Raw genomic sequence first — 14116 nt, 5'->3', positions numbered from 1 at the left:
GTGTACACAAGAAAAGGCAAAAGCACAAACAAAACCATTGCACGTTTGTAACAGCATCTCTCATTGAAACATTCAAGCCTGAAGACGGGGCGAAACACTCCTTATCAAATCAAATAGCCTGTGCGGCATACAAAGAAAAAAGAAAACACGCGGTCTGAAGAAAACACGCGACACGCACAGCAGGTCGGCATTACGCTGCAGCCGAGGCCGCCTTGCGAAAGGCAGCGCACATGGGTATAGTGCCTAGAATGTATATTCTAGGCACTATAACATGGGAGCGAGGAGCAGTACGCTCCCTAATGGCGTCGTTATCCGACGAAACCGAAACTGACGAGGGGTTAACAGGGTTCATTGGTCACGTGTCGCGCCTGGTCCTATAGGGGAGCAGAAAAGGGCGCAGTGGGAAGGAGAGAAGTAGAGAGCGGGGAGAAAATTCTCCTCTCTACTTTGTACAATGGTTTGCGTTACCTTTGAAAAATACAGGGACCTTATTTGGTAAGGTACCATACTGCTGGCATGCTGATACTACTAGTTACTTTTCTTTCTCCAGGGGTGGGACAGCTAGAACAGCTTTTGGGGCAATTTTTGGAGCACAAAAACCTACTTTTGGAGCAGCTCACACGGGTAAAAAATACAATTTTGGAGCAGCACAGAAGCAAAGTACCATAAAGAAAACTTGTTTCAGAGGGCAAAATATGTCTTGGGTGAAGGCACAACTGACGCTTTCAGTCTAAATTGACAGCACGACACAATGCCTGCACCTCAACCTTCCAGCCGTCTTCGAGCAAAACAGGCCACTCCGGAAAAAGCGTGTCACCCCTTTTCAACAGAGCCCAATATCTAGAATTAAATATGCCGCCCCAGCACAGACAGGGAAAGCGACGCCTCCAGCTGCACCTGGAGATAGCCTGCTCCAGCTCGCTTTGGCCCCCAAGGCAACCGACCAACGCAGGTCCACACGGCAGCGACCAGCTCCTGACCCCCCCCCAAGGTGATCTTATGAGGGGGGGATATGTTGTTTATGCTGTGCAGGAACGCAACTTGCGAGCAAGGGTTCGAGCCCCCGTAACCCGTGTCAATTAGTGTTTCCTACAATGGCATACATAACGCTTTTCCTCGCCAACGCCACCCCAACAAAAGTAGTGCTCGTTTCTTTTTCCGGAATAAACCACCTTTTGAAGTGTTCCTGAGTGTCAGTTCGTCATTGACTGTGAGCACACAACAGCCCTTGGGCATGAAGTTTTCAGTTGCATGCCTTCTGCCCTCCTTCAAACCGCCGCATTTCCAGGTAATTGGGGCGGGCGCCTGCTAGGCTGCAAACCAGCAAAGCTGTTCTCACTGCCAGCGACGCAGCACGTCTTCGTTCGTTATTTTGCAAACACATAAAAAAAAGCCGTGTCTGCACTTAGATGGATAAGTACCCAAAATCGCACTTAAAAATGAGCTAGCCGCATGGTTCCCGAGCCGTGGCGGCAGACAATTTCATGCCTCACATGAATACGTGCGAGTGCATGAAAGCTAGTGCCACCATTGTAGTGTTCGCGGAGTGCGAGAAACGTACAACCGACACGTCTGGAGTTCAGTCTGAGAGTGTTTTTATTTTTCGGTTCCCCTCCCCGGGTCGCACCCTCGTAATTCCTTCGTCGGGCGGGCCGAGCCGCCGGCTGCACGCCATTGGCTCGGGTTTCCCTTCCTTGTGTCTCGGCATAAACACACAGCCCAACCATGCAAACTTCTCTAATGTTGAAAAAAGAAAGTTTAACCCTAGTATTCCGAATTCCTCCTCCATTTGAGCCTCCAGTCAAGGAGAATTTTTGTATGTGCCCCGCTTTCCGCTCCCCGATGCCTACCCCTGCAGCCCCGCCTAGACTTGTACGCCTCGGTTGAAATGAGACAAACAACCCCTCAACGCCGCATCACATGCCGAGCTTTGCACTGCCGTCGAGACAGACGGAGAAAGGAAAGTCAATGAGGGAAGCGAACAAGGATCACAACAGCGACTGGAACCCATAAATTGATCGAGAGAGTCCTTAGCCGAAAATCACCAGAAATTCGCCATGTTGCCATTCATGATTTCAGGTCACTACGGGCCTCTCAAGTTCACCAATTTGGCGAAAGGCAGCCACCAGTGGCAGCTCTGGCGGGTAATTCTGCCAGAAAAAGGTGGACCTGCCCTAAATTTTGTGCTTTGCTTTGGCGCAGCGAGGGCACAATTTGGATCAACTTTGTGGTTTAGGGGCATCTCGTAGTAGCAAGTCGCAAATGTGGCAATGGCGCAATTAGCGCAGCTGTACCACCCGTTTCTCGTGTCAGAACACACCAACTGGGACTATAGTTGCCCACAACGAAAGGCAGAAGAGCCTTCACACGAATACGTGTGAGTGCATGGAAGCTTGTGCCACCATGCAAACTTCTGTAATGTTGAAAAAAAGAAAGTTTAACCCTGTTATTCTGAATTCCTCCTTCATTTGAGCCTCCAGTTGAGGAGGTCCTTTAAAGCAATTTTTTCATGTCAAGGCGTTGCGGTATCCACCACTCAGCTGAGTCGAGAAAACACACGGAGTAGAGGTCACACTCAGAATACCGCCATAAGAGTTAAGTGATCGTATTTTTCATCTTAAGACATTCATTTCGGCATAATGAATGAATGTCTAGAAATTCTGAGCATAATGGCACTGAAAATCCTGTTTCATGCAAAGTTGAAATTGCAAGAAATAAAATGTTATCCCAGGACCTTACCTCTACATGCTGTGCCTCTGCTTCGTGTGGCACCTCCACAACCTGGTCCTTGAGCATTTCTAGGATGTAGTTCTTCATGGCTTCAGCCGAGCGCTGTCCCCGGTATTCTCGCTTCATCACCATGCCATTGCGCACTAGCTTCAGTGTGGGATACTTTGTGATGCGGTGCTTGGCGGCAACAGATGCTGCAGGGGGAACAGTGACGACAAAGTTTTAGGACGAACACACGCTCTGGGATTAGCGCAATACACATTTTCGAACCTGCGTTCAAAATCCAATTTTTGGGGTCTAACGAGTCCCGCCGCAGCAGAAGGCTACGAGTGAATTCAAATTGCCGGGGGACCTTCCCCGTGCATTGAAATCTTGACACACAGGCGTTTTCATCTTCCACTTCCATTAAAGAAAACTGTCACCGCAGCAGGGATCAAAACCATGTCCCTGTGCTCAGCAGCACAATGCCTCAGCCACAGCAGCGGGTATTATTGAACTAGCAAGCACAGTTGATATGACCATGGCATGCCAATCTCTGTGCACTGAGGCAAAAAAGCCCTAGAAGCCTTGTATAATGGTACCAGAAACACATTGAGACGCTGCTTCCTTCTCTTATCCAACCTGTAAAACTGATTTTTTTAAATGCGAATGCATTTCTTAGTCGGGGGTTGTCGTGCGTTGGCCGGCGTGCGCCTAGCAACAGCTGTGGCGCGCCTAGCAACTGGAGCACGTGGTAGCTCGGGTGGGAGTAGCGGAGGGCAAGGGGAGAGGAGGAGCGTGCTTGGCGTGTGAGGGCGCTCGCATCGCGGAGCAGGTGGTAGCTCGGGCGGGAGTAGCGGAGGGCAAGGGGAGAGGAGGAGCGCGCTCGGCGTGTGAGGGTGCTCGCATCGCGGAGCTCGGGTGGAGTAGCGGAGAGTGAGTGGAGAGGAGGAGCGCGCTCGGGCGTGTGAGGGCGCTCGCATCGCGGAGCTCGGCGGAGAGAGCTCGCGCGCGGGGCGGGCGTGTTGCGCGGGTCTCTCTCTCCTCTCCGCGTACCCTCTCTCCGCTTGCTGCGCTCGGAAAAATATATATAAATGCAGTGGAGCGCGCGCCTCTCTCCGTGACTGCTTGCCGCAGCGCACTCATCGATGCACCCAATGCATTCGCATTTCCGCACGATCCCCTTCGGGGAGATGGGGGGAGTTTTTTCTTCTCAATGCAAGGCACCTGCACCGATCAAAAAACGCCACATGCTACATTTATACCAATAAATGTTTTAATAAGCCCAGTTGTCTGCTACATTCTGTGGATTAGTCAGCAGGATTAATGCAGTATTGTCTCCAGACTACATTGTTAATATATCACCCCATATCAATTTTGATCCTAGTGAACCCAAAGACCTAGTTAAGTTAAGACCTAGCTTTTCTTGACTCCAACGGCCAACACTTTGAAGAACACAACAAGGGCTCCATGCTACCGTATTTTCGCGCGTATAACCCCCACCAAATATGCAAAAATTTCAGTGGCAAAGTAGGGGTGCGGACAATACACAGGGTTTTAACTTAAGTGCAGCTTACATGGCAATGCGCATTGTTGATTGATTGATTGATTGATTGATTGTAGGGTTTAACGCACCGACGCAACGCAAATGATGAGGCGCGCCATAGTGGAGGGCTCCGGATTAATTTTGACCACCTGTGGATCTTTTACGTACGCCGAAATCTCGTACACACGGGCGTTTTTGCTTTTCGCCTCCATCAGAAAAGCGGCGGCGGCGGCCGGGAATCTAACCCACGACCTCGTGCTCAGCAACGCAACGCCTTAGCCACTGAGCCACCGCGGCGGGTGCAGTGTGCATTGTGCCACAAAGCTCCAATGCAGTAACGATTGCAGTAACGATGACCAAGCCTTCCATGGCAGCGATTGCACAAAACATACAAGGACAAGGAAGAAAAAACAACGATGAGCTCGTGATAGCTCTAGCGAGAGCAGTGACCCTGACTGAATTGTGACTTTCGCCTTCCAGTTGGTGTATTCCACTAGCTAAATATACACTTTTTCTGTCTACTTAGTATGTGATGTGTTGCTTGAGCCTTGGTGCAGTCTTTCCTGTATCAAATGTGTGGGCAATACGCGAGGATTTTTTTTCCTTTTCTGATGGGCTGAAAGTGGGGGTGCCGATTACATGCAGGGGCAGGTTATATGCGCGAAAATACGGTAATTCGTCACCTCTGGCGTAGACACTCCGTGCACACTAACATCCCACTTTTTTGTAAAGACTGCGATCATAGAGGTTCTTAAAAAGAACAAAACAGCACGAAAAGAGCAACAGCAATGGGATGCAGTCACATGCAGTGATACCTGTTTGAACCAAGCAGACCCTAAAGCAAAACAGTAGGCATAAAAGTGCAGTGAGTCTATAAAAACTAAAAAAAGTTTAAATGGGTGTTTACGTGCCAAAGCTACACCTGACTTATGAGGCGTGCTGCAATGAAGGACTAAGAATTAATTTAACCTCCAAAGGGTATTCAACGTATGCCAAAATCTTGCCACCTGGGTGCCTTCATTTCTGCATTCTCTCACTCTCTCTCTCTCTCACACACAAAAAAAAAAAAAAAGAAAAGTGACTGATAATCAAACCTGCACCCTCCCGCTAAGCAGCAGAACACCTTAGCCCGTGAGTCACCACAGCGAGTATATCAAACTCTAGTCACCCTGGATATTTAGTGTATCAAACAGGGAGCCACAAGCATCAAAGGGCTCTCATCCTGGACACGTGTGCTACTGCTTTCAAGATAACTTTTAGCAAACGAAGCGGAGTGACTAGATGACCCTGGAACCGAGATCCTGGCAGGTGAAACCCTACACTGAAATGCACGCTGCTTTGGCGAAATGGAATGCAAGTGGAAAAACAGTGAAACCGTGTTCAAAGAGCCACAGGTGGGATGAGCAAGGCAGGCTATTTAGCATTGCTCTTTGCATTCACTTTTTCGTAAGTGGTTGCCAGCTACCAACGGAGGGAGGCTTTCTCCATTTCCTTAACTCCCCAGGAATATTTTTCCATACACCTACAGCTTTGATATGAGACACACTGCTTCCTGGATCTCCAGAATCCCCCACAGCCAGGTTGCTAAAAGATTCCTTGTTCCTTCACGTCTGTCCCAGATGGCCTTTGTAGCTACCATTGGCTCTTACAATAGAGTTCCCATTTTAGTGGCACACAGATGACAGCATTTCCTAACAAGGCCCCTCCCTTCAAATCATCAAAATTAAGCTGGCAACGTTGACAAGGTGCACCCGTGTCACCCACTGCAGATGAGAATTGCAACAAAGTGCTCCTTTTTGCCACATTTCTGATTTGGCAGTCTGCTTTGGCACTCATGTACATTCCCACTGTACGCACTTGAATTCATCACATAATGAATCAAGCTATGTTTTGAGGGGGCAGGAAGGTTGGAAGATTGCATGTAGAGCGTTAACTGTACTTTCAAAGCGTGCCTCAGAATCTAGAGCTATTTTTCTCGTTTAAGTGGTTCAGTTTAGTCAGACCCAATTTTCACAAACAACTTAACACAGTGGCATTGCAATAACTGGCTTATTGTACCATAGACTACAAAATAAGTTGGCGGTGCCAAGTTGCAGTGGAGTTATACTCAGTATATTGCTAAAAACCGTATTGTTGAAAGATGGGTTTTTGCTATATTTTGCAATTCTTTCTGAATTCACTGTATAAATAAAGGCTTGATTATATTCCAACTGCTCTAGTTCCCAATACAGAGATGCCATAAGCAAACAGAGACACAGAAGAGCAGGAATTCTTTACGTTGCCATTTCCAAGAATTTTGGCTGCACTACGCTGGAGGCATTTTTGTAGATGATACAGAGCCAAGTCCCCTTCAAGTAATTTCTCCCTCACTGCACAAAAGTCTGCTATAGGTTTTGATGCGCGTTAACGGACTCCCAAGCGCGAGCAGCCACTGGCCCGAATACAACGCAATGTACCGACCTAAAACCTAACCTGGCATGAATACAATGCCATGTACACACCTAAAACTTAACAACAAACAAGCGGCTGCCAGGTTACGCACAGAGTGGCAGCTTACCATAGTGACTGCATTAGTTTGCAATGTTGGCTGTGTGCACATACGAGCATAAGTTTACAGACAAAAAAGCCCCATCTCCCATGCGGCAATGTGTGACATTGCATGGACAAAGCGCTTATGTGGTTGTGGTGACAGACATGGGCAGTTCCACATGTGAGCCTGCTCCAACCCCAAGAATATTCCATAATGTATTCCAGTTTCCTAACTGTGTTGAATATGCTGTCCTTCAAAAATCATGTTTTGATGGACAAACTTATGACCTAGTACATGACAGTCACTGGCACACGGCTGGGTAGCCAAATATTCTTTGCAAAACAGAGAGACTCATAAAATTGCTCCAATGACCATTTTATGAATTTCCCTCTGTTTTAGAGGATTAGGATAATAGGAAGAAACGCCAAGCGTACTTTCTCTGTCACAGTCCACTTTTCCAAAGAGCACTTTGTGAGCCTCCTGAAAGGAAAAAAAGTTTAAAATACATCAGTTCGGCATTTGGGAGCAGTTCCAACAATGTTCCTGAATCGGAGTAGCAAAGCTTCATACTGGACCAGTTATCAAGCAGCAAAGTAGCGAGTGATTCTGGGCAGCAGAATTGCATTTCTAAGCAAGGTAAGAAGATTACTATTGTGTCCTAGCCAGTCTTTTCGTAGCAGGGAAGTTTTCTTTCACCAAAAAGAAAAAAAAAATGCTAAAAAATACACAAAAGGGAAACTCCTACACAAAAAGGTGCCCTTCAGGTTATATGTGTTGGTGGATATTAAAGGAACTCTCAACACATTTTGAGCAGTGCACATAAACCTGCGCGACGCTTAGAATACGCTGCCAGGAATACCCGAGCCAAATATTGCACGTGCATGTGAAGCAATAAGCATGCAAATCGCAGTGAAAGACGCGGAAAAACCAACTATGTTCTCTTTAATTTCCCTCATTATGCACCACTGGCACCGCTGTAATTACGTCCTTTCAGCAGTGGCTGCCGCAGTGGCTGCCGTATTGGCTTTTGCTGGTCAGCTTCATGGCTTATTTCTCGCATTTCCTGTGACGATCCGCTGCCGGCAACGCTGTGCACCAACCTCTTCTATGTCTAAACATTTTGAACAGTTTTGGAGTCACTTTTGTGTTTTGCGTGCCCGCAGAGTTTGAGTGAAGAGCTAAATACTTCCCTTTCAATCAGACCACTCGACAGCAAACATTTATTGCTTAAAAAACGCCCTACCAGCCTGAGCCCGCGCTTGCAAGCAGGCAGCATGCGGGGGAAAAGAGAAAGCTCCCCGGCCTGTGATGTATCGAAGGCCACTGAAGGGAACTCCATGAGCACCGATTATGCGCAATTTTTCATCGCTCGTAGCTTCGGTGATAGGGAACGGATTTTTATAATCCTTGCAGAAGGAGATCACTGGGACAATAGAGTTTATTCCAAAATACATCATGAGTAGTCGGTGGATAAGTGCTGCAGGGTCCCTTTAAAACAACCGAATCACAATTACAATGTAAGCCTAATCAACGAACATGCAGTAACTGTTTTCGATGTAACACAGCTGTTTGGAATGGAAACGAAATGCTCAAAGTAAAAATTGACTCCCTTGCTTGTTCTATCAGCTACTATAAAAAAATCCTTCCTGCCCCAAAGAAGCTTGCTGGCGGTACCATTCTGTTATTGCAATGCTCAGAACAAGCAAAAATACAGGCTAAAGCGAGATAACAAAGCAGCGCAAAGTGACATCGAGCACCTGATATCCGACACCTATCAAAGCCACGCAACGATCACAGCAGCATAAATGCACTTTGTCACACCTGGAGTCAGGTTGCCAGTCCTGTACCAAACAACTGATTTACTTATAGGGATACCCAAGACAAAAGACAAGTTAGTCTTGATAGACAGATCAGTTTGATGAGAACAGATGTAGAATTCTTGCATGCAGAATTTCTAAAATACCGTAGAAGGCAGTGAAAGCATGAAGACGTGTGTCATCACTAAGGGCCAATCCACACAACTTGCACCGATAACGGTGAAGAATCAAACGACAATGTAACAATCCACTTCAACAACTTTATAAAAATGCAAGTGGGAAGCCTTTTACAATAGGATTACGTTTGAGCGTCGGCATATGCCACAAAATGATCTCATAAGTTATGCAGTGGCACCAAAGGTCGTCATAACGATTTCTGTTTCAATGCAATGCCCGACTGCCTGGTCAGACAATAGTATAATGCCTCTACGGCACATGCACACAATTGGTTTTATTATGGCACTCCACAGCATGCTCTTGCTTTAAAAGAAATGTCTCGTGAATGTTCATTTAGGCTAAAGTCAGCTTTAGTTCAAGTTGACCAACCACCAGTGTGCAGAACAAGCAGATCGGCCGCCACCGTGGCCAAGTATCAAAAGCAAGAACTTGTGCTCAGTGGCACAGCGCATTGGCCAATGAGCCAACATGGTGGGTAGTATATGTAATCCTAACAAGTAATTTAATCGTCACAATGCTCGTTATTAAATTACAGTCTACAATACAATGCAATGATAATACGTCCCTAACAAAATAGTTGCATCCCCACTGATTTTTTTTCCCTTAATCAGTGGCAAGTTCCCTGATTTCTATTAAACATGCATTCTCTTTAAAGCAACATGCACAAGATATAAGGAAAATAAAAAAAAATGCAGGCAACTTGCACCAACCTTAGCTTGCTCTTGGACATTCTTCGCTGCTTCTTCAAAGACTGGAGCTAATATCTGGCTGAACCGACACCAGTCAGCGTAGAAATTAATAAAGACTAGCTCATGCTTCCCTGCAAAAGGCAGAGGACAAGAAAAAAGGTTTAAGTGCACTGTATTTAGCATAAATTCCAGAACATAACTAGCATAAGGGCTTGGCAAGCATACCAATGTAGTCATCAAAATTCGAAGATGTTAATGTTGCCACACTCTCTGTAGAGACTTGTCTTGCACTCGATAGCAACTGAAACAGCATTAAGAAAAAACATTAACAATACAGTACATATTACCATACAGTAGGAGCAAACACGGTCCACAAGTAGGCACAAATGCAGCAGTGCTCAAACAAAAACTAAAAAGAGGGTGAGAGAAAGAGGTTACAAATGCAAAGCGCAAACTGTACAGTTTTACAAAGACCTTAATATACACTATCAGCAGCAAACAAAATCCAACACGTTTGGATTTTACTTGCATGGTGTGCTGTCATATTGAAAATTTTCTTTATGATACATGCCCTTGCTGTAGGACAGTTGGTTTAGTTACTCAAAGTGATGTGACCACAGTGTGCCAAGCAGCATGTTACGTGGCAGTGCTTCACCCCGAGCTCATAACATGGCACATTATGACGTCTTGAATGATCAGCTGCATACGCTTAATTTGAAACCAACAATGCTTATCAAAACCCGCTTCGCTCCCATTTTGTGACCAGGCTCGAAGTTCCACCACATTTTTAAGTGCTAAATCCCTGGAGCAGCTTTTTTTCTTTGAAATACACCATGACACTAAATGTCACGCATGAAGTGAGTACAAAAAGAGACTTAATGTTAAATAAGCCCAAAGATATAAATGTCAACATACGGGCATTTTTCCTTTGCACCTCTTCCATTGAAAAATAAGTTGCTGCCATGGGGGGCTAGAGATAAGTTCGACTCGCCTCACCTGGAGTTATTTAATGTGCACCAGAATGTCGCACACCTGGAATTTCTGTATTTCACCCCCATCAAAAACACAGCCTCCACAACAAAGGTTTGAACCTCCGCCTTCATGCATTGCAGCACTACACCCCGACCCCTAAACGAGTATGGCGGGATTCTTTGAAATTATCCCCATTCCAACTTGACACCAAGTCTCATCCCACCGCCCTTTGTCTTTCGAAGCTGAGGATCTCAAAGCCCTTACGATTCCAGTGTGCTTTAAAGGAAATGATCACTTAGTGTTCCCATGAGAAAGTTGGTATTTCAGTACAAACATTCAATACTAAAAAAAAAAAATGTTACAGAAAAGCACTACACAGAGTTTGCTTAACAGGAGACTCGAATGCTTGAGAAGCGACAAGTGTGCTACACTTATAAAGGAAAGGTTTTAAGCAACATCAGAACTCACACTTCAATGCATTTTTAGCAATGCATTTTATAGCACTGCAGTGGCAGCAATGCAGTAAGCAGTATCTAGCTTGGCAGCAGTGTTGCAACACAATGTCATAAACATTATTCCCCCCCCCCTTCCCTCCACACACACACACACAATCACACATTTCTAAATAAACTTCTGTTTAGACTGCGCTTTTTTGAAATGGTAAAAATGAACGTGTACACGACTGGGCAGTGCTGCTTTGCATAGTGCAAATAGAGTATAAAAGAACCCTGCCACCCCCCACCCCCCCTCATTTTGCGTGTACACTGTGATAATCTGCAACACTAGGTGCTCTATGTCCTAACTGCTTCAAAGCCTTCTATAGTGTGACATCATGTCAGCATAAATTAAGACATCAGTAAGCAACATGATGTGAAGAATAAGCAAAAGCTACTGAATCATTGTCTTAATAAACTACAGTACACAATACACTTTAGCTAAAAGCTAAATGTTTGATATAGTGATGTCATGACACGCGACTAAAAGAAACCCCAATCTGTTAGCAGTATCTTGAATTACCTTTACAAGACAAAACCCAGCCACCTATTACTTTACTTCACCTGGAAACCCGAAACATAATTTAATTTACAAATTCGAATTAATGGCATAGTGCACTAACTGGTGCGAAGGGGCAACAAGTAGTGATGGGAAGTACATAGTATGCAAAGAATTCAAAGCACGAACGAAATGCGACTGTGATACACAAACTCTTTTTAAATTGTGTAACACACAAACGAGCAAAGTTTAAAACCCTTCACCTCAGCACGGTCAGTTGCAAGCTAAAACACTCATTTTCTTTTTCGCTGGCGGGTTTAAACTGTGCGGCCCGCCCCATGCACTGCCTATTACCTTCTGCCTCCAGTTCACATGGCAGCTGGCAACGTCAGCACACGCGTGCATCTAGCATTGGAGGAAGACCAATCAACACCTGTGCACACGTCACGTGCAGCTGTTCTCTGAGGCGGCGCAGCTTGCTGCAGCTTGTTTTTTCTTGCGGCTGGTTACCCGATGTTCTGAACTTTTAAGTACAAAATATATTCAACGTGGTAGGTTTGCGGCTGACAACACAGGAACGTCGTACATTTCGCCCTGGGCTCTCAGAAGTGCCAACTGTACACCGAAAAACAAGCATTCGGGCCTTTCCATGTACCAACAAGTTTAAAAATTTCTTTCACTATAAATCAGCAGAAAACGTATTCGAGGAACCGGCGATTGCCATTTTTGCAAGAATCAAACCGATTAAAAATAATGTCGCCTTTGTTAACAATCAACAAAAGGCGTACAAATTAAAACTAAACTTCGTGTTTAACGACACCTTGAAGGCGGTATCAAGGACGGACTTTCCGCAAATTTTTCGTCACACAAGGCGGAACTTCCACCTTGAAGGCGGTATCAAGGACGGATTTCCCGCAAATTTTTCGCAACACAAGGCGGAACTATTACAGCGAAAGTAACTGCGCTAGAATTGCTAGTAAGAAGGTTGATAAGGCAACGGCCAGCACGATCACCACTGTGGCACGTCGAATTTCCCTGCGACAAGTTTGCCAAGCCGCTTTCTCTCGTCCCGAATGAACCAAACGGAAACAAACGAACGAACGGAAATTCGCGCGAATACTTTTGCCGGAAAGGTGCGACGCAGTTCCATACGCGCTGGTCCACTGCATTTTTCCCAAAAGTAAATACCAAGCACGGCGCTTTGAACACAAGCGGAACCGAAATACCCCCCCGCGGTATTTTTTTTGTTACTTCGCGTGCACAAGGGAAGGTGATGTTATGGTGACGTACACGCGGGCCCCCGCCAAATGAGTTTTGGGACCCATGTTCCTAACGCGGTTTCGCGCTGTGCGAGGCCAACCACATACCGACACCATTGGTATCTTGCAACTAATCTCGCAATATTCATAAAACCGGATCTGGGGGAGAACTTCATCAGTCGGAACGGTGAAAGGGCCGACAACGTACCCGCGATCGCCGTGAACACAGGTGCAACGTGTACCGGCTTTTTCCCCCATCCGCCCTGAATGGGCTTGGTGCGAGGCATGATTGGGTATATATACACAAGCCCGACGGGTACCACGTATACATTTGTGACAGAGGAACAGAACGAAGGTAAAATTACATGCACAATAAACCAGATCACTCAACCAAAACCCCCACCAGACAGCACACCTGTTTGATGAAATGGTACTCACCAAGAACAAAACAGCGCCTATAAGATGGCTAAAAATGCTCACGACGTTACAATGCATTTTTCATGACACAGATACTACGTCCGAATGCCTATAATTTAAAGGTGTAGCTTTGGAGACACTGTTACATTGCCATGAAGCGACGAACGTCGGTACGTGTGAGAAGTGAGTGCACTCTCAAACTCAGTGCGTACCGCAAAATCAACAAAAATAATAAAAACCGATACCTTTAACATTATCAAATAATTAATATTGTAAGTAACTGATAGATAAATATGCAAAACTTTTGTAGTTTAACTAACGTTTATATTTTTTGTTGTAATATTTTTGATACCTTTGGAGGCTTTTAACTTCTAAAATAATTGATAATAAATTGTAACAATTTGAGAGGGTTTACACTTTTAATAAATAGCTTTCTAAGAGGCAAACTTGACTTTCTAGAATTTTCTTGGAATTCTTTGGGAATTCCTTGGGAATTTTTTAGTAGACACCCTAGTAGAGGCCTGCGCCCGAGGTTAATTATTTTTGGCGCCAATTTTGTTTGGTCGGTTGGCTGCGTATAAGTTCTAGCGTGAGAGTTCTGGTATTCGGCGAATGCCTCGTTCCTTATTGTTCGGCGGAAAGTTATTGAAATGTAGTTTTCGGATAATTACGAATGCGTTGCGTCTTGTGACGTGGCACTAACGGCTTCTTATGCTGAAGGCTGTTCGCGCGCTTTCAGGCGCGCTGTGCTTCATACCGATGGCCGAAGAACTGGCCTGGGACTCACCGCGGTCTCTCCGAGAAGCAATCCGGCATTCCCGTTTTTTCCATATATGCCTATGGCGCGGAGAATCTTCGGTCTATCCGCGGACTATCAGCAGTGATCCCGAGACGGGAAATCAAAGAACCACACACTACCTTCCAGTGCTTTCATCCGCAGATCGTAATGAGTTCGTTAGTTTCATTTTCCTGGTCATTCATCTCAACGCTTAATTTAGAACATGACA

The 14116-nt window shown here is 45.6% G+C and overlaps 1 protein-coding gene across 1 annotated transcript in view; it reads right to left on the bottom strand.

The window, feature by feature from the left end:
• Positions 1 to 13312, bottom strand: part of Erp44 (Endoplasmic reticulum protein 44) — a 46095-nt gene extending 32783 nt beyond the window's left edge. The window contains exons 1-5 of the mRNA XM_077687485.1: positions 13131 to 13312; positions 9694 to 9769; positions 9490 to 9599; positions 7220 to 7265; positions 2740 to 2924 (exon numbers count right to left, since the gene is read on the bottom strand). Coding sequence (XP_077543611.1) covers positions 2740 to 2924; positions 7220 to 7265; positions 9490 to 9599; positions 9694 to 9769; positions 13131 to 13187 — 474 coding nt within the window. The 5' untranslated portion in view covers positions 13188 to 13312. The remainder of the gene's footprint in view (positions 1 to 2739; positions 2925 to 7219; positions 7266 to 9489; positions 9600 to 9693; positions 9770 to 13130) is intronic.
• Positions 13313 to 14116: the final 804 nt, after the last annotated feature.

The sequence above is a fragment of the Haemaphysalis longicornis genome, unplaced genomic scaffold (assembly GCF_048455015.1).
Source record: "Haemaphysalis longicornis isolate Haplotype H1 unplaced genomic scaffold, Haemaphysalis longicornis Haplotype H1 scaffold_1, whole genome shotgun sequence".
NCBI lineage: Eukaryota > Metazoa > Arthropoda > Arachnida > Ixodida > Ixodidae > Haemaphysalis > Haemaphysalis longicornis.
Note: the sequence above shows the minus strand (reverse complement) of the source record. Positions and strands in the feature narration are given on the sequence as shown.